The sequence below is a fragment of the Zeus faber genome, assembly GCF_960531495.2.
Source record: "Zeus faber genome assembly, chromosome: 8".
Taxonomy (NCBI): domain Eukaryota; kingdom Metazoa; phylum Chordata; class Actinopteri; order Zeiformes; family Zeidae; genus Zeus; species Zeus faber.
In genome coordinates this window covers 15,764,718-15,791,375 of record NC_137195.1, presented here as the reverse complement: position 1 = coordinate 15,791,375, position 26,658 = coordinate 15,764,718, and the positions used below count along the sequence as shown (strand labels likewise).

Sequence of the window (26,658 nt, the reverse complement as noted above, 5' to 3'; positions counted from 1 at the left end):
TTTCTGTCTATTTATTGCCAGTTATCAAATTCTTATTTGACGAATGAGAATCACTGCTGTGCAGTCAGGGTTCAGATTTACTCTTAACCATCAGGTAGAACTCGAGTGCACATAAAAAAAAAATACCAGTTCATCTAGAGAATATTGGCTGATTTTATACCGCTGTAAAGAAAATTGTGGAGATTTCTGAATGTTGGATTACACTGGAACAGAACAGAACAAAACACTATACTGTACATCCGTGCAGGGCTCACATCGAACTGTCTTTGTCTTTTGTCTTTTCACGACCTATATATTTTTACCTTCCCCCACATATAAAATGGAGTGATTTACAGAATGGATATAATTTAAAATCCCAAGCTCCTCCAGCTATTTAGGCAATAGGTACATATTGTGCAGTGAGTGAAATTAAAGTATAAGCACTTAATCTTTTTAGTTATACAATTATTTTGTTGATTGTTATAGACAGAGCCGAAATACACGATCACTTTGAAGGCTTGTTTATGCTTTCGCACCGCGCTGGCTTCGGCTCAGTATCATGTGGGACCCGTACTCTCATGCCCACTGGCGATTACTCAACAGTGATCTGTTGTTTTCCCAGAACAGTGGATGGATTATCACCTTGTTTCATCGACTGAAACACATTGGAAAGTATTAAACCTTTTCATTCCTTCAGTGGGATCCGAGGGGGTTGCATATTTACAAGAATTCAGTTTGATTCAGTACAATACAGTCGTGTGGGGTTCAGAATGTAGTGTAATATCGCTATATCTTTGGCATTGTCAGCCCTCATTCATCATGGTCCCTTCATATCCAGAACATTGTGACTTCATGGCCTGGATTCAACAAGGTGCTGGAAACATTTCTCAGATATTCTGCTCCACGTGACGTGACACAGTTGCGTCGGATTTGTCATTCCACCAATAGCCGCTCTATTGGATTGAGATTTGGATACTGTGGAGGCCGTAGGACCCCACTGAGCTTGTGGAGATGGTGACTCAAATATATTAAAAGAGCAAAGCTACACCAACCTCTGGTGGTTGTAGGTTCAAACCTTTTTTTCCTCAGCTCCCTCCCTCCCCTCCGTGGGGCTCCCAGTTTTTTCAAAAGTAACGCTCACGTCAATTGTGAACCAGTGATAATCAGGGTTCAGGCGCGGCCGCCGCAGGCTCGAATCCGGAATCGTCCATCCTGTCCGTCCAACGCTGAAGTTCCTTTGATCAGGTGATGGAGGAAACTATGACCCTCGCTTAGACTCAAGACTCAGACTTTGGATTCTGGGACTTGAGGGTTCGATGCAGAGTGAGCTTTTGAAAGTCGTATCAGAACAGAGCAGCCTTGGAAAACAACCCTTCTAGTGTCACTGATAATGTACGTAAGTGATTTTAATGATAATCTTGACAAATATAGGGACATTATGACCATCCCTGAGAGAAGGTACCATCTTCATCTCCCACAATATGAAGTTGGAGGCCTTCTAGGGCCCCTCTATTTCAGTTTTCTTTATTGAAGTCTCCCAGACAAAGAGGACAAACCATTAGGCAAAAGGGGTTAGTATAACTCATAGTAAACTTGGGGCGTTTTTTAACAAATGTACTTCAATGGGGCATAGCTAGAAAGTTATCTTGACCACTGGGCAAGCATAGAGGCCATTGAGTCTTTCCAGTTCATGGTGATACATATTCGTGCTGCAAATCTCCAGTTCCATCACATCCCAAAGGTTCTCTATTGGATTGAGATCTGGAGCCTGGAGGTCACTGGGGTCACTCAACTCATGGTCTTGTGGGATTGGTGGAAACAGCTTGAGATGATCTTTGCTTTGTGACATGGTGCGCTGTCCTGCTGGAAATAGCATCAGAAGATGTGTTGTTGACTGTGGCCATAAAGGGATGCAGATGGTCAGCAAACGGCACTCAGGTAGGCTGCGTTGTTTAAACCATGCTCACTTGGTATTAAGAGGCCCTAATGTGTGCCAAACAAACATTACACCACCAGTTCCACTGTGCTATCTGCATGTTGCAGCAGAAACAGAGATTTGTCACAGCAGGAAAGGTTTTTCCCAATCATCCACCGCCCAGTTTTGTGGCTGTGCCCACTGTAGCCTCACTGAGCTCCAGGAACTGGACCCCGGAGTGGTCTTTATCCGTTTCAGTTCATCAATGTTTTTTCTGCTCTTCACACTGTTGGAACGCCTGGTGCTTTGAGTTCCTGTCACCTTCCTGTCAGCCTTAACCAGTCAGGCCATTCTCTTCTGACCTCTCTAGTTAATAAGGTTGTTTACACTCTGGAGACTGCCACCAATAGTCATTCCAGGGTCCAAGTCACTTAGATCAGATTACTTCCCCATTCTGGTGTTTAGTCTGAACAATAACAGAACATTTTGACTATGTTGCTGCTTTGAGTAGCTGAGTTTCTGCCTCATTAGATATTTGTATTAACGGCCAGGTATACAGGTGTAACTAATGAAGCCACTGAGTGTAAAAACAATCTTCAGTATGGATTTCTTTTTCACATGAATAAAATGTTTTGGTCAGACTATTTATTTTCTGTGTTAAGACTACAGTCGAAGTGAGGATCTTAGTGGGATATTGCAAAGTGGGAACAATGTGCCTGCGAAGGAGACAAAAGAAAAGGCCCAAAGAAGTCTCATTGAAAATTAAGTCCTTATATTTTATTGCTAGATATCATGCCTTAGAAATACATTTGAACACAATATCGAAAAGCATTTTACATACTTCAGCTAATCACGCAATCATTTTTGCAATATCTCTACAGCAGGGAACTATTACAAATAAATAATCATTGAACAACAAACAAATAATACAAGAAGGTTTTTCTTCTAATGTGAATCTGGAATATGAAGGACTGCATCATCACTGCATTATTTGATAGGATGAAGTTGACAGAAAACAAACAGGATCATGACAACATCTTTAAAAAATGTGTTAAAAATATATTTAGATTATGCCCACTCACTGTGTTTTTAATATATACAGTATATTTCTTTTTTCTATCAGTAACACTGCCGATGGAGCCAGAGGCTTTTAGAGCCTCATGATTCCTCCTAGTGGAGTCTCAGTGGAGCCAGTCACTGAGCACCACAGAGCACAGGGCAGACAGAGCCAAGAGCACCAGGCCACCACCCGGCTCACGCAGGGGGAGAGATGCACGGCCTAGGAAGGCAAAGACAAATAGAAGCCAGTTAAAAAACACACAGTATCAATTACAGGGTGAAGAGATGGTTATATATTCAAATAATTGAATTGGGTGATGCATGATTTTCTATGTTATCTTCAGCCCTCATGAAATGTCATCCACAATATTGATACATAAATTAATTAGTTCAAATTTTGGGACAATATTCTGAATCTGAATCTGAACCTTCTTCTGAAGGTGAATTTTATTTGGGTGAGGGTTGGTGCATTGCAAAACAGATAGTTAGCATACAGCAGTAAAAAAACAACAAAAAAACACAGCCAAAAATAAAGGATAAAAATAGCCAAATATATAAAACTATACAGAAAATAAGTGTGATTCTATGCACTGGATGGATTCTAGGTATACATTATTGAAAGGTATAGATACATAAATTATTACTTATGATGTTCCATTTGTTATTCTGCAGCCATCTATATTGCATATTTCCTCATTGAGTTGCTCAGGTAACTGTTGTAGTTCTGCCCTCCACACACTACCCAAGAGGCGTTTTCAGAGCCCTCCGGCACAGAGACACAGAAGACGATGGGTTGTAGACACCAGTTTATTGTAGAGAGGAGGCTAGGTGGAATTAGCCAAGGATCAGATCGAACATGTCGTGCCAGGGCTCCTATCCTGAGTGCGTGTGAGGATGGCAGTTTAATCTGCAGCTCATTATACCAACCAACGAGCAACAAGCATGCAGCCACACTGACCCAATCACCTAGATCCATGTCAGGCGTGACTGCTCAACCAGACCATCCCCACACCACTGTGACATATTGGCTGGTGTTCAAAGTCTAACATGGTGTTCAAAAGTCAAAATGAAAAATGTGAAGCTTGTCAGCTCACTACTCACTGGTGATGATGAATTCTTTAGTCTTAGACATTGTGATGTTGGTCACTGGGTTGGTGGCCTCGCATGTGTAGTTTCCAACATTCGCTTCTGTGGCCCATATGGTCATGACCGAGTCCGTCTCCATCACCGCTGATTGGAAGTTGAAGAACCACTGGTACCGGCTCTTGGGCTGGGAGTCAGCGGAGCAGCGCAAAGACACTGTGAGCACTGACCCAATTTCTACCGAATCTGGACCGGTGATGTTCACGCTCAGAGGGCCATCTGCAAGAGACGATTTATAGCGAACATGTGCACTTTCAATGTACTTTTGTGCGTGAACAGAGGTAATGCAGGGAATGCACCATTCACTCTACTTATTCACAGGATTCTCACAATACTCACAGTTCACTAGCAGCACAAAATCGGGGCTCTCGTGTGAACCACCGATGTTGATAGCGACACACCGATAGGTCCCGTCGTTGTATATTGTCAAAGGACTGAAATGCAGGGAGTCTTTTCCAATGTAGTAAGACATGTGCGAGGTATCATTAGAACTGTTCATGTCCAGTTTCTTGTTGTCCTTCATCCAATAAATGGAATCATAGGCACCAGCTACTTCACAGGTCAGAGTCAGGTTCCGGGAATCTATTGGGATTGTGTCCTCAATGACCCTCACTGATTTTATTCCCTCTATTGGAAAAACGCATAGTCGATTAGGAGCATGATGATCATGATAAGACAACATATTTTCCTTTATCACTTAATGAATGAATGTAGCAACAACAATAATCGCATAACACATAACAACATAACATTCAGGAGAGAAAGGAGTCGTCTTACCAATGACTGTAAGTGTGATGGAACCTGTAGTGTTTTTCTGAGTAACATCATTGTGCGCCAGACAGGTGTATTCTCCACTCATGTTGAAACTAAGAGGACCAATTTGATAAACTGAGGTATTGGCCACCCGGGAGCCATTAAAGAACCAGTAGAAGTGGCTCGGAGGGAACGACTGGGCTGAACAATTGAAGGCCACATCCTTCCCTTTCTCACCAACAGCCGGTCCAATAATCACTGGTTTACCTGGTCCAACTGCAATAACACAATAGGTTGTGGGACCCCAAACAGCCATTACAAACAGCTTGCAATGACCATCATTGAATCCCCACGGAAGCAAAAGATATGATAAATATTTATACTAAAAGTCAATGCAAAGATTGCCATTCAGCATATGACATTGAAGTGCAGTACTTACAGTTTACATGGAGACTATATGAAGGGCTGGTCTTGTTGTTTACATAATTGCTAGCCATACACTGGTAGTAACCACTGTTACTCTTTTCAACGGGACTGAAGTTGACTGTCTTGTTGCCCATGGAAAAACTAGTCGTGTTGTCTTCATGCACCATTCCACCATCCTTCATCCAATAAACATGGTCATCGGGTCCAGTCACATTGCACATCAGCTGGTATGGGCTACCTTGTATGGCGGGTGTCAAAGGTGCTACTATATGGACTTTTGTTATAGGGTCTGCAATGCAAGAGAAACAACACAAAAGCCAAGAGGTGTTTCAAGTGTCTGGTCATTTAAAATGTACAAAGAAAGCAAAGCAAACATGTGGGACCCACCAACTACAGTGAGCATCTTGTATGCGGTGCTGTTTTGGCCAGTGACATTGTTGTACGCCACGCAGATGTATTTCCCGCTCATGTTGGTGGTCAGAGGTGGAGTTTCATACTCAGAGAGATTGGCGACCGGGGAACCATCGAAGAACCACTCGAAGTAGCTGGGGGGATATGAAGAAGCCAAGCAGTTGAGAACGGCACTGTGTCCGGCCATTACAATGTCTGGTCCTGTTATGGTTGCTTTTTCTGGTCCATCTAATCACAGAGAGAGATAGATGTAAGAGCCACATCGCAGGAAGCATACGGGAAACCGTACAGTGGCTCAACATGGCACTCACAGCTCACATGCAGCGTGAAGTTATTGCTGGTGGAGCTGCTTAGAGGGTTAGACGCATCACATTCATAATATCCATTGTCAGAGAGTAGAACAGGGTCAAAGGTGAGAGTGGCATTGGCCATGGAGAGGTTTCTTCTGCCGTCGGCATACAAGGACATGCGGTTCTTCATCCAGTGGATGGACTCAACCGTTCCAGAAGCCTCACAGGTCAGGGTGAAGGTGTGGTTCTGTATCGCGTGGGCTTCGACACTTTTTATGACGCTCATATTCACAGGAGCTGCAGAGAAAGAACAAGGGGATTCCATGAATTGGGGAACTCTGGCGAAACAATACAGGTTAAATTCCTGAGCCCGAAGAATTACCATAAACAGTCAGCATCTTGTAGGCGCTGCTGTTTTGACCGGTGACGTTGTTGTGTGCCACGCAGACGTACTTCCCGCTCATGTGTAAGCTCAGCGGCCCGATGACGTACTCTGATGTATTTGCCACCGGGGAACCGTTGAAGAACCATCTGAAGTGGCTGGGAGGCTCAGAGGAGGACGAACAGTTGAAGGTCACATGGTGTCCTGTCAAGCCCATGGAGGGTCCCTGGATCACTGGGGTCTCTGGTCCATCTTTGAACATAAAAAGTGGAGTAAATGATTACATTTTAAAAATACTCGTGTGTATAAAGTATAATTTATATATATACTGTATATGTATGTGGGTGTTGATATAAACCATACTAATATACTGTATGCACACATGTTTATGTAAGTGTGTAGATATAGATAGATAGATAGATAGATAGATAGATAGATAGATAGATATACTTACAGTTAACAATGACATAGTATGGACTGCTGGTCTTGTTGCTCACAGCATTGACAGCCTGACATTTATAATCTCCGCCATCTGAATGCTGAACTCTGTTTAGGGTCAAGGTCTCGTTGTGGAGCAACGTGTGGTTGTTCGGGTGTATGACTTGATCATCCCTCCACCAATGTATAGCGTCTACGGGCCCGGTCACATCACATCTCAGGGTAAATGATTCATTGAGTATTGCGGGTCCGCCAACACGGGTAACATTGACTGCGGAAACTGGCTCTAGAGGAGAGGTGTGCGAGAGATCACTTATTGAGTTACTTCAGATTTACTGGATAGGAGCGACATGGAATCCGTCAAACCGCCGGTTCATGTTTACATCATTTGGAGAACAACGTTTGAAAAATAAATGTCTCTCACCGACAACCCTGATCATGGCGGTGATGCCGCTGAACCTGTTCGTCACCGCATTGTGGAGCAGGCACTCGTAATGTCCCGTTTGGTTGTCTCTGACGTTTTCCAGTTGAAGCTGTGGACCAAACTGTCCAAGGTACTTCCCATTTAAGAGCCACTGAATGGTTGCCGGAGGGCTGGACGCAGCGGAGCAGTGCAGTGTGAGGTTGGACCCGGTTTTGTAAGCTACCCTCATTGGGACAATTGTCAATGTAGGGTCGCTGGGTCCGTCTAGCAGGGAACAAAGAATCATCTCACTGTAATGTCTGCTGTTGCTTCAATATAAGAATACACTGTATTTCCTGGGGTTTTCCACACACACACACACACACACACACACACACACACACACACACACACACACACACACACACAACAACAAAAAAAATCTCACAGCTGATGTTCAGATACACTAGCTGACTGAATCCCTTGCTGATCCCGTTGGACACGTTGCACCGGAACGGTCCGTGGTCGTAGCGAGTCACTTGTTCTATGGTGAGAATGGAGCCTTCGTCTAAGAGCTGCACACCGCCGCTCTGCGTCACCACAGAGCTGCCGTTTATCCAGACGTAAGACAATGAGGAACCCCTGGACACGGAACAGTTGAGAACGGCAGTATCGTTGTACTCCACCAGGTTGGTCGCCTTGGCCTGCAGCGTCACATTCGAAATGGGCTCTGTGTACACAACACAAAGCACAATCTCCCTTACTTACTGCTAATCATTTGGATACCCATACCATGCTCTATCCAGGTATAGTGGGGCTTTTCTTTTAACGGCACAAGAAGGTCAATTCGGCAAGATAATATGGATATCGGTAAACATCGGTACAGCATGGAAGGCAAATATTAGGTACAGTGCATTGGAAAGGCAGTGCTGATTTTACACTGAGGTGGACACATGGGGCAGAATAGAGAGCAAGTTCCATAGATTTAAAGGTATTTGGGATTTTTTTTACGTTGTGTTATTGTTAAGATGCAACTGTATGCCTGACGTGCAAGGACGCAAGTGATCAAAGACAAGTCCGAATTGACTTCTCCAGACAGCGCTGAGTGACTTACCTTGGACTGACAAAAGTAACTCTGCATTGAAATTGGGATCTGCTGATGATAGTTTATACGTCGCAGAGTCTGACAGCTGTAGAGACCTTATGGTCAACCCGTCCGAAGAGTTGGTGAATGTGACCCTCTGCTTCCAACTTGAATATATGAAGTGGCCATTTGGCGGAAATATAAGTAAAATAGGATTTGAATCTTGCAACCAGGTCCCAATAGTGACAGTGCCATCAACCAGGCTTAATGTGACGTTGCTGCCGACAGGTAAGGGATTCTCCGAGGCAACAATCCTCTGGCCAACAACATGATCTGGGAACGAAAAGAACATTTCCAGTTTTGCTATTGGTTTTGATTTCAAAGCCTCAGTGTAACCCCAAATTTAGTATAATTTCACTTGAATGGCATTTCCTCACGTTCCATTTCAGTTTTAAAACATCAAGATAATAAAACACATTTTTAGAGATTTTTTAGTGTTCTTTAAAAAAATCAATGAAATTCTCTCTCTCTCTCTCTTTCTCTATCTCAATATATATATTTACAAAATACTAAATATAAATGTATTTTACAAAAAATATATAGATATATCGTTCAATGATTTTATCCTGGATTTCTATGAACTCAGAGAACAAAACATAATCCACATAACTGACACTTTAAGCCTCTGTCACCTCATCATCATTTTTTAATCTTTTATTAAATAAACATTTCTCCTCACCTGCGGACAGTGTTAGAAACACTAGGCTCAGGAAAGACACGAGTGAAACGTCCATAGTGCTGCTGCTGATCCGTCCTTATGGTCAAAAAATAAGGTGGACTTCTCTTTCCATGAAATGGATTTAACCCCGCCTTTATTCACATCTAATGATATTGTATTGTACTTTTGCAGTCACCTTCTGTTCAAATATTTGTTCTAGTTCTGGTCTCAAGCTGCTAAAGCTCACACCCAGTCACTGAGACCTTACAGCAGCTTGTTTTGCCATGCACCTTGAAATGTGTTATTGGTAGACACAGCAGGGAGTGCCAAGAAGCATTTACTGTAAACCATTGCCATTTTGCCATTCAGGGGAAAATATGACAAGGATTAAGCATGATGTAGCACTTTACTGTATAGCGGCAAGGGACTTTTCAAGACTGTTGAGCCCCACTCTCAAAAAGTATGGAACATCTTAAAAGGGTCTGGGATATTCCTGTTGAAGTAAAATAAAAATAATAAAAAGAGCTCTTCAGAAAATGTTATCTTTTGCGCGTGATTGAAATTGTCGTTAAAAAAAAAAAAAAAAACAAGGAGAGAGGAAAAAAAAATAGAGGCCACCGGTTCTAGATAGAGTTTATTTCTGCTTCTGTTTATAATATTGCTTCTGAATGCCAGAAAAAGCTGAGAGATGATTGCTGTGGACGGACGGACTTGTCTTCTGTCCAGGAGAAATAAAACAGTTAACATTTTTTTCCCCTACTTTTTACAATAATGATTTAGTTTTGCACACAAATCAAAGAATAACATAAAATAGTTCATAACATTTTTATTGAGCAACGATATTGATATTGTTACATGTCACACTATACTTTAGCATAGGTAACATTCAGGAAGCCATTATGGAATAAAATTCACCAGTCCTACATCAAAACAATTGGAAGCATGTTTCACTGTAATTTATGAGAGACAGAGACACAGAGACATTCTGAAGAGAGAAATTACGCAAGTAAGGAATTAACTTAAGGTATTTTCTATTGGGGGATGTTTCCATTTGATTATCACTTTTTGATTTTTGTTTCAGTGATTTCCAAATTCCAAAACATCATTATTCTCATTGATCATTATTTGATAAATGGAAATACTAAAGATGGCAATAGACAAGAATTCTTAATGTGATGTAAGTGAGGACAATGAAATAAATATATACAATGAAATCTGTTTAACTTCACATCCCAAATCCATTGTTTCTTTCATTAAATTAAAAATGATTAATTGGTATATTTTACTTTTAATACCGTTTTTACTTCATCTTTTAATCAAATATAGACATACATAATATACAGAACATAAAATATGTATACCTTTTTTTTTTTTAAACAAAATGGCATATACAGTCTAGTCAACAGATTTAAGATAATCAACTTGAACAGAGTAGTCCATGGGATCCAAAGGTTAGAATTCTGTAAAAGAGAAGTGTAAGAAAATAACATTATTAGTCACGTATTGCCTCTCTTGAAACCAAGAGATTTTATCAGCTATATTAGTCTAACGTATTTTTGAAGTTGATTCATTATCATGCTGTTAATGTTTAACTTTGGCCAAATGTCCGACTGCAAACAGCATGCATTTCTTAATAAAGGCCTTACCAACACCATTATTCCAGATTATACTAATTCCAGTTCAACCCACAGCAGTTTTAAATATGTGCATATTTCCTATGCATCCGAAAGCAATGTCACAAAGAGAGATGATTATGAGACGTCGGAATCCGGTTTCTGACATCAAGAGTTGACCGAGTTTAAAATGAACAAATATTGAGAATTTATTTGAGTAGTACTCACCTGACACAGAAAGGAGGAAGGCAGACAGCGGCAGGAAGGGGAGGAGCCGCACACTGGCCTCCCTCTGCTCGGACGCCGATAGTGGGTCTTCTATAGACGAAAGAAAGAAAGAAGGAAAGAGAGGAAGAAAGAAAGAAAGAAAGAAGGAAAGAAAGAAAGAAAGAAAGAAAGAAAGACAATGTAGAGGTAATGAATGGATGGATAGCTAATGGATGGATGAGTGGATGGATGGATGGAAAATGGATAAATGGATAGGCCCACCTACTGTGGTATCCCCTGAAAACAATGCGTTTCTAATACATTTGGTTATAATAACCTTTAATAACAACGGTGTATGCAGCTCAACTCAACTGGGCTTCAAAAAAGCCAATTGTGGCTTTCTGAGAAATCTTCATCACCCTGCTTTTCTGATGGCGGCCGTGACAACCTCCACCCCCAAAAAGTGTCTTCGTCTGGTCACAGTGTAAATGCCGCTTTTTATTGCCCGATGGATCTCACGAGGTACTCACTGGCTATTGTGATGTACTTGGTGACGTTGCTGCTCATGGAGGTCCTGTCGTTGAAGGCCAGGCAGGAGTAGAGACCACTTTGGCTCTCACTGACGTCATACAGCTCCAACTCTGGACCCGTTGCATTCAGGGCCCCGCCCTGGAAAGTCCACTGAATATAAGCAGGAGGATTGGACCGCACCGAGCAGCCCACGGTGACATTGGTGCCGACGACGAAGGAGGTGGTGCTCTGCCCATTCCCTGTGAGCTCCAAACCGTCTGGACCATCTGAGGGAGGCGGTGGAGGGAAGGGAGAGGGAGCTCACGGTAAGTCAGAGGGCCAAGTCCCAGCTAATGTGCGTGCAGTGACAGTTCGTGGTGTGTTGCCCTCACAGTAGATGGTCAGGTTGAATGACTCGCTGACTCCGTCGCCAACGGCGTTGGACACGTTGCACACGAATGGCCCCTGGTCATACCGTGAGACGATGAACAGGCTCAGAACGGAGCCTCCGTCACCGAACTGAACACCGTCACCCGCTGTGACCTCAATGCTGCGGTTCAACCAGAGGTACGACACGGAGGAACCGCTGGAGGCGGAACAGCTGAGAACGGCAGTGTCATTGAACTTCACTAAGTGGGCTGCGTTTGTTGTCAGGGTCACGTTGGTGATGCGCTCTGTGGATGAGAGGTGAAGGGCCCACATAATATTCATCAGGTACTGTGTGAATCACTAAAGGCCTCGTTGTGGGTAAACAATGAGAGAGAGGAGGAAGTGGACGGCAACGTAGCTGCTGAGGGTGTTTGGATCTAGGTGTTGTATTTACACAGTAGGAGCAGTCTCACTGAAGCTGATAAGAAACACCACGGTCTGACGAGGGAAGGAGGGAGCGAAACATAAACTATCCAAACGACAAACGATATAATGACTAATATAGCACACACACACACAAAAATTTAATTATATTTTTCTCTTTTGCATCATTTTTTACATGCCAGATTTCCATGAGATGCCTGGTGTTGTCAGATGTCAGTCATATTATCACACTCTAATCTCTCTTTCGCTCTAATCTCCTTATTTCCTCTATTATTATCTCTCCCTTCATCTGTCTCCTAAACGCTGTCATTTGAGAGAAAAAAAAAAATCCTGCTAAACGTAAATTCAATCTCACACAAATCACTCTCCTTCCCATCTTCATTTAAACCCTATAACACATTGGAATGGGCCTGAACTTTGCCAGTGTATTCAATATTGAAAACATGTTTGGCATACAACACGGATTATTTGTATACCATTGCATCCAGTCCACAGTTACTCTGCAAGTGGAGTTCACGTTGTCAACCTGCAATGCCACTCACACAGTGACCTGTGAGACCGATCTGGATCAAACTTGGACAAAGGCATGTCGGGACTGCTCCGAATACACATTTTATTCAGCTTGTCTCTGATTTTGGCGGATCCATGACATCCATAGAGTACTGATGTCAGTTTTTCATCCACATTAGCAATTGGGGGTTTCGCCCCTTCAGGGCTGGACCTCTGATAAGAATGAGGCTAACCTCCATTATCATGATTAAAAAAAAATAAAAAAGAAAAATAAGAAGAATCTCAGCTCCATTATCATGGGAAAAAAATCTTATTAAAAACAACAACCACAACAACAACAATAATAATAATAATAATAATAATAATAATAATAATAATAATAATAATAACAATAATAACAATAATAATAATTATAATATGAAACTCCAAATAATGCTAATGACAACAACAAGAATAGGAATGAGGATAATCATATTATAAAACATGGCTGAGCTGATATTATCTGTCTCATCAGTGATCGTGGTATTGGCCTTGAGCGGTGGAACGGTGCTCTCCACCGTCACCACATAGACTCCTGAATCGGCCATGGTGACAGAGGTCAGAGTGAGGGCGCCGGTGGTGAGGTTGACCGAGGCTCTGCCGCTGTGGCTGGGGAACACTGCCTGCTGCCCCGCGCGCCAGGTGAGGATCAGGGCGTTGCCCACGGCCCAGCTCCCACTGTCCAGCACGGCTGGTGAGGACACAGTCAGGTAGAGCGTGTCTCCTACCGCGGCTGGGTTCATGGTCGGCTGGACAGCCACATCACCTGACTCCAGCGCAACTGAGGGAAGGGAGGAACTTGCATTTGTACCGGGATGGTCACCAACAAATGACTAAATATAAAATATTAGCGGGATTTTGAAATAATTCCTACATGTTTTAATTGCTAAATGCCAATATTGAGGAGCTCAGGTGGGGCCTACCTAGGATCAATACTAATAGAAAAGCAGCCGAGGTTCCTCCTTTTGTCCTCTCCATTTTGTTGTGGTGGTCTGGAAATGTTCTTGTGTTTCATCCACTATTATACTTGTACTTAACATGTCCAGCCCCCTACTCTACTCCGGCAGGTTAGACAGAAGCATCAGTTCTTATCTCGCTCACTATCATCCAAAGCTCAGTCTTGGAAAACCAACCATTTTTTTGGGTCCTCATGCAAATATTTGGGTGAAATTTGGCTGAAGCACCATAAATGTCAGATTTGCAAAAAGACAAATTATGTTCAAAAGAATGCCTGGAATTTTTCAAAGACAGATGACACTCGATAAGGTTACTGCGTAGAACGTCGTCCAAATAGATACCTTTTGTGTAAGCCTTAAAATACACTTTTGGTTATTTTATTTTGTGAGAAAAATAAAAATAAAAATGACAAAAAGGCTGCATTTTTGATATTTGAAGACGTTTTGTGTCTCTCATGTGAGAAACCACCTTTCACCTATTATCTGCAGTTTCATGTATTGAGAAACGTGCAATCCTTTCTTACAAAAATGCAAGACAAACATGCACCTTTCGCAACTCACGAAACTACAGCCGTGGCATTGTGTGGATGGAGGGGTAAGGTTCTTATCAGTTGCAGAGCACACCTATGCCAAAGCCCCTGACACATAAGATTAATGAACTGGGTGAGATATTTGCAGTACTGCAGGATACTGCGTTATCCAGCTAGTATTACAAACAAAAAGGTGAGCAATGGTTATGACTTTTGTAAATGGAAATACCTTTTCATGAACAATTGTGTTTCCAGTTTGAAATGGAGTGGATATTAGCCATCTGCAATTTAATACATACACAAAACGGGAAACTCAGAATACAGTCTTAACTGAGAAAAAGGTTGCAAACTGCATTTTGTCAGGTTTTCCAGGATTTTATTGACTCTTTTGCACTCCAAACATGAGCTATTTTGACTACATCCGTCCTCTCTAACCTTAAGAGACTAGAAACAGGAAGTTGCGTCAGCAGCAATTGAAAAAGGTCATTTTAAATCATTGTGATTCACCGTTATTCAAAACACATATATATTAAAAAAAAAGGAAAGAAACGTGTGAGTATATTGTGAGCTTCTCGTTTTCAAAAAGGAAATTTGACGAGGTTTTTTTTTTAAGTGTTCAGAGAGGTTGTGCTATGAACCGTTATATTTTAATATATGAATAACCCATCCTTTAAAATGAGACCCATGTGTTCTGCTTGAACATTCCAAACCCACATTTGAAGCAGAGGTTGATCTCCCTGGTTCACTGTTATTAGTTATTAATTTTAATTAATCGAAGTAGAGCAAAGTTTCTTTTATAGCTCTTTCTTAATGGTTGTTCTGTTACTTTATAGGTTATATCTGTTGTTTATCATTAGGTTTAGTGTATATTAGCCATATTTTACTTTATAGTTTACATTGCATTACATTTAGCAGACACTTTTATCCAAAGCGACTTACAATTGTTCAAACACCGACGGACGCAGCCATCAGGAGCAATTAGGGGTTAAGTGTCTTGCTCAAGGACACTACAGCATGCTAGCAGGAGGAGCCTGGGATCGAACCAGCAACCTTTTAGATCACTAGACCACCAGCTCTACCTCCTGAGCCACCATCCCCATATTATCCCCAGTTATTTGTTAGGTTTATTGTATATTTTCATTTTCCCTATATTGCCATTTTCTTTTTATATCTTTTATTCTGTGACTTTATCATTTTTGCCTATTTTTATGTGAGCTGCTGTGACACTTCAATTTCCCTCTGGGGATGGATAAAGTATTTATCTATCCATCTCTTTGTCTATCTTTCTATCTATCATGAAGGTTAATAGCTAGACATCCATCTTTAAACTAGAGCACTTCCACAGACAAATGTAGTGTGTGGTCGGGAGTGCCCAGACTGGAGGAGCAGCTCAGGCTCCATCAGTCCAAAGGGCATTTCGTGTGAGGCTCATAAACTGAACACCATGATAACCTGACTGGAAATAGTGGCGGCACATTCCCTAGTGAGAGCAGCATCAGCATGCTGGTGGTGCCGGGCCTCGGGAACTGGAAATACTTCTCTTGTTATGGTTTTTGGTTGGGCCACACCCTAATTTTCCAATACAAATGTAGGGCCCCTGTCAGTCACAGGCCCTTCGAATAAAACTGGAGCCCCCCACCCATATGGCTCCCCTGCCTGCACGTGTGTAAAACTGCTCTCTGGTTTTAAAATATATCATTTTCAACCATTTTCTTCTTCCTGTTTGGCAATCACCGTAATGATTCTTGTGCTTAGATAGATGATTAATGTCTTAAATGTCAGATACTGTGCTTGAAACGACTGTATGCAGTGCAAATGGGGACACAATCTACTGCCTCTAAAGTGACAACACAGTACTCCCTAGTGGTGGTAAATATGCACAACACACGGTGGCAACACGGTGGCATGGAAAATAGAGTGTGAAGCCAGAGTGTCTGAGTACTACCAGTCAAAGATCAGCATCAGCACCGTGGCGAGGATGAGTCCTGACAGACTGCCGAGACGCATCTTCTCTGACCCAGAGAGCGCTTCTCCCGTCCGAGTTCAAACACAGAGGATAAGGTCAAGCGTACATCTCCAGCATCAAAATGTAAAATATGCACATAGTGACCTTTCAAAGGGGTCACTTACCGACAACCTCCACCGTTTTGGTGGCCTCTGCCGAGCGCTGGGCAGCTCTGTTCTTCGCAACACAGGTGAAGTTTTGGCTCTCGCCCGGCGTGGATGGGGTCCATTTCACAATGTTTCCGTTCATGGAGAGATGCGCCCCGGTCGGGAATCCGCCCCTAAACTGCCATTTGATCGTGCAGGCCGGGCCGACCGTGCAGCTCGCCAGGCAGGTGAAGGTGCTCTGACGCCCTGGCTTCACACGGTCCGGACCGCTGATGGTCACATTCCACTGATCAACTTCCAAAGATCAGAAGGGACCGTCAAGCACCTGCGTGAAACCTTCTGTCTTTCTTTATTTATTTAATAAATACATTTATTTAATCGTTATAAGCTTAGTTGGTAGCCGTGGCTTAAGGCAGTTCCCTTTGAAAGTGTCAACATAATGGTCTTACACTGATAGAATCCGGCGTCCGAGGGCATGACTTCCTCAAAGTGAGCCGACGTGTTGTCATTCGTCAGCGTTATCCTCTCATCCGGGGCGAGCGTCGCTCCAGCCTTGTGCCAAGACACCGGCAGGCCTGCGGCGGCACCGCTGCAGGGCAGAGTCTGGGACCGGCTCAGAGACGGGCGGCTGCTCGGTGGACTGATTTGCAGAGACACCGTATCTGCAACACGGAGAGGAAGAAACCATGGAATGAACCACAACTCAAAACATGACACTAAACTTATCTCTAAAAATAAACAAACAAACAAACAAACAAATAAATAAAAAATCCTAGAATCGGCGGAGGACCAACAAAGCTCTTTGACTTACTCTGAACCTCCACGCTGACCAGGTATGGAAGGTGTTCCCTTGTTTCTGGATTGGTGGACGTGTACTGCAGTTCTAAAAGACCATCGAGGCCATCCGGGGTCCAGGTCAGAGAGCCGCCGGTGAGCCTGAGACCATTTACAGACCAAGCGTACACGCATTGTGGGACGCAAGACGAGGTACAATTGAAAGTCGTGGCATAGCCGGCGACCACGGGAACTTTGTATCGGAAATCCGCATCGGTGGGCCCGCCTGGGGAGAAACGAGGAGTGAAATGTGACTTGATTAAAAGCCTCGATGCTCTCAAGTTGTTTATGAGCTCCAGCGTCTCACGCCCGAGGTGCGACGACGATTAAATGATTCAGAATCTATCGTGTTTCTCGAGAGCTGTTTTTGTTCATTTAGCAAATGATACTCACTTGCTTACGAAGCGATGGATTGACTGCTGTACCCTGAGATGAGGAATCACTTATTACAACGCCATCAAACCAAGATCAGTGCGGTTCATACAGCGTGTTCGTCAATCAAATTACATCTTGTGAAATATGCTGACATATGCTGCCTCGGTGACACTAAATAATATTGAATGATATAAACAGCCCATGGTTGTTTTTAAGGTTGGATAAGATTTTAATAAGCGTGTTTGAGTTGTTACATGATTAAAACAAACCAATCCAGATCATCCAATCTCATCTCAGCCTTCTTACTTGCGAGCGCCAGCCACAGAGAGAACGCCTTCAAGATCAATTCCATCCATGGTCCTGTTTTCACTTCCTGTTTCACTATTTCATGAGGCAGTAACAAAATAAAACGAGAAGTTTTCTTAAAATGTTTCAATGTTACATTTTTTTGTGTGTAATTTTAAATAGATTTTAATTGAATTTATCCTGTGCATAGAATCACCATGATGAAATGACAGATCGTTTAATAAAGATAACAGTGTTTCTATTGAACCTCTCTCATTATCACAAAAAATGTGGGTTTTGTGGTTTTTCAGTTCTGGTTACATTAATATCATTTTTGCCAGGAATATATTGCCACCTGGCTTTGCAATCTTTTAACAGAGCTACAAGATTAAACAGTATTATAACCAAAGACATTTGTCATTATACTTTCGCCTCCGTATGTCTCAGCTCCTACAGTGCGTGAAGATCCCTGTGACAGTCCAGATGAACCCTATAGCGTGTGCACTACTGGGATGGGAAAAAAAAAACAACATTAAATGTGTGATGCTGTGTTTTGAAAGTCTTATGAGAGGACTTAGTCATAACTCGTCCCTTTTTGACGGAGTAGATCAACCCAGCAGGCCTTCTTTGGACTACTGGCATCAGTAGTAGGACACTGAAGTGTTACTTAGCAAAGTCCCATCCGCTGCAAATTCTCTTCCTCAAACACCTGGACATTGTACTTCCCCAAAAACATTCCATCTGGTTTATTGATGTCGCCATTTTAAGTTGACCACAATAAAGTGCAAAACTGACATGATCTGAAAATAAAAAAAAACAACAACTATTTTGCGCACAGTAAAATATATTTATTGGTGTAAAATAATTTATAATTATAAATTTGAACTAAATGAAGTATATTTCTGACAAATATTCCTTAAACAGCATCCAGGACAGAAGAAATAAAGTGAGAATAGATAATAAAATTATCAGGGAGTTAATGTCATTGTCAGAACAGAGGATTTGCAGAGGCTTTTGCAAGCGGAGCCTTCAATTTGAGTAACGTGTCACAGAATGTCAGTGTGTGAACAACAGACAGGGCTGGTTTGACCTCTGATAATAATTAACTAAGAGGGGAAACACAAGATGAACGTCACGACATGGGGGAGTAGAGGGCGAAAAACCTGAAACTGCCTCGTTGCCTTCTTCTAAGTGTGAAATAATGAATTACAATTAAAAGGGATTAAATATTTACTCACCATGATCAAATAATATTTGATCATGGTGAGTAAATATTTAATCTCTTGTTAAATTTGAATAGTGCCGAAAAAAACCCCACGCTGTATAAACTGCCTCTGTCGGCGCCCCAGTTTTATTCGCCAAGCACCTTATTACCGTCTGATAATCACATCATAAATACCGCCACCACACACCATAAAAATACAGAGACTTTTAACTTTAAGACATTTGAATGATACTTCTGCAAGGCCTAAAACTATCTTCTGAATCATATGCCATAGGTCACCATTTAACAACAGGGAAAAGCTTTCACAATCTTAAATCAATATTTGACGTTATATGGCAAATTAGTGAAAAAGTCACGTCAGTGGTCTGCACTGAAGTAGACGTAAAGGGGCAGAAAGTAACCCATTTTCTAAGGCGAAGACACTGCGTGTTAATCATTGTTGACGCTCTGATGGGCTAAACTCCAACCGCTCCGTTAGAAAGAGAGAGACTGCAGAGACTGTGCCTGCAGAGGTGCTGTTTTTGGGAGGAACTCTCACCAGAGTCGCCGGCGAAAGGTGTGGCCTCAGTGCACATACATGTGAGCTTCCTCGCCCGGAAGCGGGCGGTGGGGGCGCTCTGCGGCTACTCAAAAACCTGGGTGTAGATGGTATACGGAGCATCGTGACCTCGCATCGCGCCAGCACCCTTCACCTTGGAAAGCCTGACATCGGCATAGCTCGGCTCCTTGAAGAGCAAAGCGAGGGGAAGGAATGCCGGATGTGTTATACCACAACAGTCTGAGGGCTCCTCCCCTTGAAATCCTTGAAAAACAACCCCGAATTCAGAAGGAACACGTTAAACCTAGTTTTACGTGACAGGGATCTGGGGAAACTCGAAAAATGTACTTCATCAACTGCACGGAAAATATTTCAAGGTTGTAATCTCCACTTTATTGGCGTTGCTGCTCTGCTCTCTCGGTGTTCTTCTGAACAGGAGATATATGTCAAGTGACAATGGAATGTCCAAAAGGCATATAACAGCAAAAAAGCTATCGGTTTATCCCTACAATTATGTAACTGTCTTTATGTAATTAATGGTGTTATATATGCACCATTTGGTTTTTCAGCATGAATACACTATCTTGAAAAACGCCAGTTGCAATTAATCAGACAGACTATGCAAAAATTATCTCACCCACCTTATCATACATTTCCGCTTCAGAAGTAAAGTATAATAAACACTTCAGGGAAACACATTATGTAATGTGTAATGTAATGTATTTAACGTACAATCAACTCAGCCAAGAAATAAACTTTACCTGGTCACCTGGGACTGAATTGTCAGCAATGGCTTTGTCTGGTTAAAATAAAAATAGAATAGGATCATGCAGTTAAAAAAAGAGGTCATAATGCTGCCTGTAACATACATTGACAGTGTGTCACACACACACACACACACACACACACACACACACACACACACACACACACACACACACACACACACGCAACTTACTGTTTGAAGTGTGTCCCTTGGATTTAACAGATGCTTTGAGGGCCTTTGAGTTTCTGCTGTTCAGAGATGAACAACCAACCATTAGAAGCATCAAACAACATCTACAGTGTGGACTAATTATGAATTTTCAGACAACTATACAACCTGAGCGTATGAACATTTTAATTTGATACAGTTTGTAACATTCGAATGAACCGTTCACATTGATTTTATATTCCAGCCAACATTAGTGTAGGAGTATACTGTAGTATTATCCTTGTTCTCCTCAAAATCTCCCAAAATCTCTTGAAGGTGTGACGTCATACCGATTCCAGTACCGTTGAAAATGACATTGTAGTATAGGTGTATATTATATGTCACAGCCTTCACAAGCAATACAAATCGTTTTTACTCCATTTTTGCCAAACAAAAGGTATATTTCTTTTGAATGGAATATAATTATTTTCTACTTACGCTCTTTTAAACATGAAGTACGTTGCTGAGCCAATTGCAAAGACAAGGATCAGCGATGCAAGCGCAATGGCAACAATGGCACCAGCAAATAATGGCTTCTCTAATGATCCTTGTTCTGGGAACATACAAAATAAAAATGAGCAATTTAACTAATTTATGGAGTAATAACTCAGCCATGAGTAATAGCAGAGTAATGACTAAACTTAAATTTAACTATGCATAGCATGTGAGATGTTGATAAATCATTTGACAAACGTGATTCTTGAGTAGCAGTCAATCAACTGTAATGATTCTCCAAAAAAAAAAAAAAATTTCAAGTAATTATAAGTAAGTACTTTATGTTTAATGTGAATATGTACGTATTTTAGTGTGTGGTGTGTGTGTGTGTGTGTGTGTGTGTGTGTGCGTGTGTGTGTGCTGTTGGGCCTAAAAAACAGCATTTGTGACAATATATTTTGAAGATGAAGTCAAAGCACTGGCTCAAACCTTCCTCTAGAGGAGTTTTAATTAATAGCCTCTATTCTCAAGCCACTACTTTTAATATAAATATTGCATTACCTTTAGTATTGCAGATCAGATTAAAAAAATGCAATTTAGCATGACCTGTGACACTTGACAAATTACTTTTTCTATATTTGCAAAATATAAAAGGTAATAATTCACCTTTCACAGACACTCCATGAGTAGCAGATATTGACTTCCCGGTCACATTATTCTCCGCGTGACAGGTGAATCGCCCGCTGTCCGAAAAATTGGCTGTTTTGATGAGAACAGCAGAACGGCCGAGGATCTCGGTCCCGTTCAGTGTCCAGGTGTAGTTTGCGCTCGGTATCGATTCTACAGAGCAGGTTAATTTCAGGGTCTGCTCCACCTCTATTTCCACTGGGCCCGTAACTTGAATGTTCCCTGGTCCATCTGAAACAGGGATTTTTCCCAAAATGTGAAAAGTTGCAATCATTTAGTAATACACACATAAAAACAAAAACAAAAAAAACCACAAGAGGAAAAAGTACTCTCAGTACACTGATGTAGTACATCTGTCATAAATGTATTACTGTATGTATCCATAATCTGAGCATTATAGTTTTGTTGGTGCTTTTGACATGAACATTATGTACAGCATACAGTATGTACATATGAATCGAGAAACATTCAACGACAGTAACTTTCAACGCAAATATTACATATTTAGCGTCCGGTTATAATTCAGTACTTAAAGACCGACGTCCACTTGGTGGTACCTACAGTTCACCACCAAGCGGTACGTGGCTCGGTCTGAGCTGACGGGGTTGCTGACGTCACACGAGTATTCCCCGGCGTCGGTCCTCATCACGGCGGCGAACGACGCCACTCTGCCGTCCCCGTGGAGCGTGATGTCACCGCCGGGGGTCAGAGGTCGGCCCCCCTTCGCCCAGCGCCTGGACGTGACGGGGACGCCGGCGCGGCACGTGAGGTTGAACGGCGAGCCCTCGACCGCTCGGCGGGACGATGGAGCAATGGAGGCGGACGCTATCTCTGCGGGCGCAAAGATACGGAGATGTGTGATGTGCTTGTGTGGGAGACAGGTCACGAGGAGAACAAACATGAATTGAGCTGCAGCTAAAGAATCCGTAGATAAAGAAACATTAGGTCGGCTAATGCTTAACCAAGTGTGTAACCGAGTTTGTTAATGATTTGACTCCACCGGCGTCTTGGCGACACTGTTTGGGTGACCCTCCACTGAGCATGAACTGACTGTCAGTTTAGTCTTACAATTGATACTAAATTCAATTTTGCGTTAAGTATCAACATTTGCATCACCATTTGCACATTCCTGCACAAAATGTGCAGCTATACTTAAAAAAGAAAAAAACAAAAAAACAAAAAGAAAAACAGCCTAATTTTACATATTCTTATTTTACTTACTGCTTTACATTAATGTTTCATGTATGCACCGTACCCCGAGATAAATTCCTTGTACGTGTAAACTTACTTGGCAGTAAAGACGATTCTGATTCGGATTCTGAACTTACTTTACGAACTTTATCCCCTTGTCTGGACACTGGGGTCTCCTTAAATTTTTATGCAGCTGGTAGCTGATCTTCAATATTCTCACCCTGACCTGCCCATAACCATCTTTAACCTGGCAACGACCGTTTTAACTGTGATGGTGCTCAGGCAAAACAGTTCAGATTCAGGGAGTCTGATTAAATTATATATTGAACATTGTATTATGATTAACATTGTGATCTGACTAAAAGTATATTATATAACATTACACTGTATTCTGATTAACATTGACTCAATGGCACATTTATTTATAGTCAGTTTATACTGAGTTGCATATTAACTTTGGACTAATAAAGTGTAACCCAATGTTTCATTTGTGAACAGGGGAATGTGATGTTGGGGTTCATGTATATCTTAAGAAAAAACATTTTTTTTAGATTGAATTTCAGTTCTGGAAAAACACGGACAAGATCAACAGTAAAAAGGAACGTTTGAGACCGTTTTGGTCGGTCGCTCAGCAACCATTTTGGGCGAATGACTCTTGTGCGTATTCCACTCACCCAGCACCGTGACAGCTATGAGTCGGGACGCCTCGTATCTCAGAGTTTCTTTGTTAAATGCGCGACAGCTGTAGTTACCGCTCTGACTCATCTGGACCAGCTCAAGGACCAGTTCAGGTCCAGTGTCGGTGAGCTGCGTTCCGTTAAAGAACCAGTCAAACGCAGCCGGCGGCCGGGAGACGGCCGAGCAGGATAAGGTGACGTTTGAGCCTTCCCTGTGGTGTTCTTCCGAGGGAAAAATCTCCAGGTTCATCTTTTCTGGACCAACTGTGGTGTTAATGTGGAGCAGAAACCAAGAAAATGGAAAATTGGAAATTTAGAAGTTAGTACCTTTAAAAAAAAAAAAAAAGGAGAAAAAAGAATTGCATCAAAGCTAGTTTATGGAATGCAGCATGTCTTATTATGTACGAATTATGTACTGTAATAGTATAATTTTAACAAATTATTAATCAATTATAATTAAATGATGTCATCAGGGATATCATAGAATGATTATTTTCGGCGGAGTGAAACTAGGCAAAACAATCCAGGCAGAGAAGTGGTTGCCCGTGACAACGATCATTATTAACAGACAGTGGTCGTTATTCAGAAATAACCAACCGCTGGTTGCTCCTGTTGACCAATCAGAATCAAGTATTTGACCGAGCTGTGTAACAGGCAAATTTTAGTTGTTCACACAAATAATTGCGATGGAGAATTGTATTGACTTTTTTTTATTCATCGTATGCCACTATCCAAGTAAAAGTCACAATAGTTTTAGTTCTACCAAGCGGCGGGCCAGCATTAGCGCAAACAAAGTGACAACGAAAGATAGAGTGACAGAAAGTAGTCACCTGCCAAAGCTCTGACAGCATAAGCTGCATATTCATCTTTTTTTAATTTTTTTATTTAAGGTTAAAAGATAAAAGGAGGAGCAGGTAAGTAACTCACAGCTTATGCCCAGCACCAATGGACCACTGACTCCACCACTTATTGGATTGGACACGTTACATGTGTACGGCCCCAGGTCGTAGCGGGTCACATTGACTATGGTGAGGGCGGCGCCTCCGTCCCCAAACAGGACCCTGTCGCCCGCCGCCACCTCAGAGCTGCCGTTCATCCAGAGGAACGACGGCGAGGAGCCCGAGGAGGAGCACGACAGACGCACCGAGTTGCTCGACTCCACCAGGACGGAGCTGCCGGACGATAGCGCTACACTGGAGACCGGCTCTGTGGGTTCAAAGAAAAAACAATGAAAAAAATCTGGCTCAATCCCTTCAGGCGCCAGTCCGCCAGAAAAAAAAGTATATAAACAAAAACTTCAAGATGCTCTTGTTATCCCTGTATGAAATGTAGCATCTGAGGATGTAAAACCACTGATGTGAAACCACAGAAAAATGTAATGCATGCCAAGTACGGAAATAGTTCTTAACATGCAGAAGCTACTGTATTTGACATCATAATTCTTTTTTATGGAATTGTAATGAACTCCAGGTCAAAATTCTTATTTTCTTATAGAATTCTAATATTTGGAAGATTCATAATTTTATTATTATAGCAGCTCTATTGTGCCGTGTGATCCACTGCAAAGCAGGTTTATACACATATATACATGTTATTTGTTTATTTAATTTTACTTATCTCGCCTTGACTTTTTTGTTGCTGTGAGATAACAAGTGTTATCTTATCTTATGTAATATGAGGCAGGTGACAGGTTGATCTGTTCCTGAACACTATGGTAAATTGTGAATAAGAATGCTGTAGAACCAACAAAAACGGGGCTTTCAACATGTTGTGACTTCTCTGCTTTGTCTTTTAGATTTTGTTTGTAGTTTGTATAATTTTTTCCCCCGCCTATTTTTGATATGGAAGCCTCTACTCACGGTACACGTGTAGGTTGCATTTCCCAGTGACCTGCGTCCCTGCAGTGGGAGTGATGCTGAGGATGTATTCACCGACGTCACTCAGAGTCAGGTTGCGGAGCTCCAGAGACCCAGTGGACCTGTGCAGGGTAACCCTGCCGGCATACCCTGCTCCGGCGTAGTCGTCAGAGCTCGATGTGATTATACTCTTTATTTCCCCGTTTGCCTCAAATGACCATGACACCACATAATACGGGGTCTCCGATGGGCTCTGCGTTGTGGTGAACGTCACACTTCCTCCAACTGCTCCGTTTAGATTGTTGGGCAGCATTGTTACTGCCCGAGTTAAACCTGGCCAAGGAAAATAAAGGTTTGCGCAAGGTGTAGAATATTTAATATCAGAACAGTAATTGTTAAAATAATAACAAAATAATAATGACACCAATAACAATAATAATAACGATGATAACATTATCATTATTATTATTATTATTATTATTATTATTATTATTATTATTCTCTCTAACTCTTTAAACTTTTGGGACCAAAATAAAACGGGCCCGTTGCCCTGGAGCTGCAAGAGAACTGCATGTGTGAGGACACAAACACAGAATATGTTTTGGACTGTTTTCAACTCCTACAGTTTGTGTGACTGGTTCGAATGCCGCAAAATAAGGAACAAGGGACGCGGCACCGGGTTAGATGCGAACAGAATGCGTTTATTTACAAAAAAGGTGAAAGAGATCAAATATCAAACGAAAAGCCTGGCCAACGTCAAGCAGGTAAGACGATACACACACACTCGCGGTTTGCAACCACTACAGACGGATGGAGTCTGCACCACGCACTTCGCAGGATGCGAATGGGCGTCCGAAGCCACAACCTGCACATATATGATGAATTGGATGATGATGTCACAAAGCGCCCGCTCCGCAATCTCATCTCGCTCGACCATCCAACTGGAAGTTTTAGAACCCTGGCATATCGGCGATATACGAACGTACTTCCACCAAATGTAGATCAATACAGATGAAAGTTGAACCACGAGATGTCTGAGACGTCCTGGCTCCAACGAGAACTCAGCCGCGTCCGTGGGTCCAGCGGTTGTCATGGGCCAGACACCTCTAGCTCGAAAAATGTCAAAGATATAAAATACTAACAAAAATCTGAACAATAACAATAATTGTAAAAACAACTTTACTCTAGAAGTGCCTCTCAAGAAATCCGAGGTCACTTAACAAGAAAAGAAAGAGTATGCCTCCTGCCTCCAGCCGTGGTTTCGCTCTTTATTTGCTTTTATTTGTAATAT

At 42.1% G+C, this 26,658-nt stretch overlaps 2 protein-coding genes across 2 annotated transcripts; both read right to left on the bottom strand.

The window, feature by feature from the left end:
- Positions 1-2,670: 2,670 nt before the first annotated feature.
- On the bottom strand, positions 2,671-13,436 carry ceacam1 (CEA cell adhesion molecule 1; the record flags this gene model as incomplete). The annotated part of the gene is made up of 16 exons (XM_080004780.1): positions 2,671-3,173; positions 4,055-4,315; positions 4,436-4,723; positions 4,874-5,125; positions 5,289-5,564; positions 5,663-5,914; positions 5,998-6,273; positions 6,359-6,610; positions 6,813-7,082; positions 7,221-7,484; positions 7,648-7,929; positions 8,314-8,616; positions 10,843-10,932; positions 11,352-11,618; positions 11,724-12,005; positions 13,205-13,436. The coding sequence occupies 16 exons, from the start codon at positions 13,434-13,436 to the stop codon at positions 3,076-3,078; spliced, it is 3,945 nt and encodes a 1,314-aa protein (XP_079860906.1). The 3' UTR covers positions 2,671-3,075.
- Positions 13,437-16,120: 2,684 nt separating this feature from the next.
- Positions 16,121-25,680, bottom strand: LOC307233446 (cell adhesion molecule CEACAM1-like; the record flags this gene model as incomplete). Its single annotated transcript, XM_080004779.1, has 8 exons — positions 16,121-16,206; positions 16,310-16,585; positions 16,741-16,953; positions 17,103-17,351; positions 22,205-22,474; positions 23,509-23,775; positions 24,439-24,717; positions 25,371-25,680. 8 exons carry the CDS (start codon positions 25,678-25,680, stop codon positions 16,121-16,123), a joined length of 1,950 nt encoding a protein of 649 aa, XP_079860905.1.
- Positions 25,681-26,658: the final 978 nt, after the last annotated feature.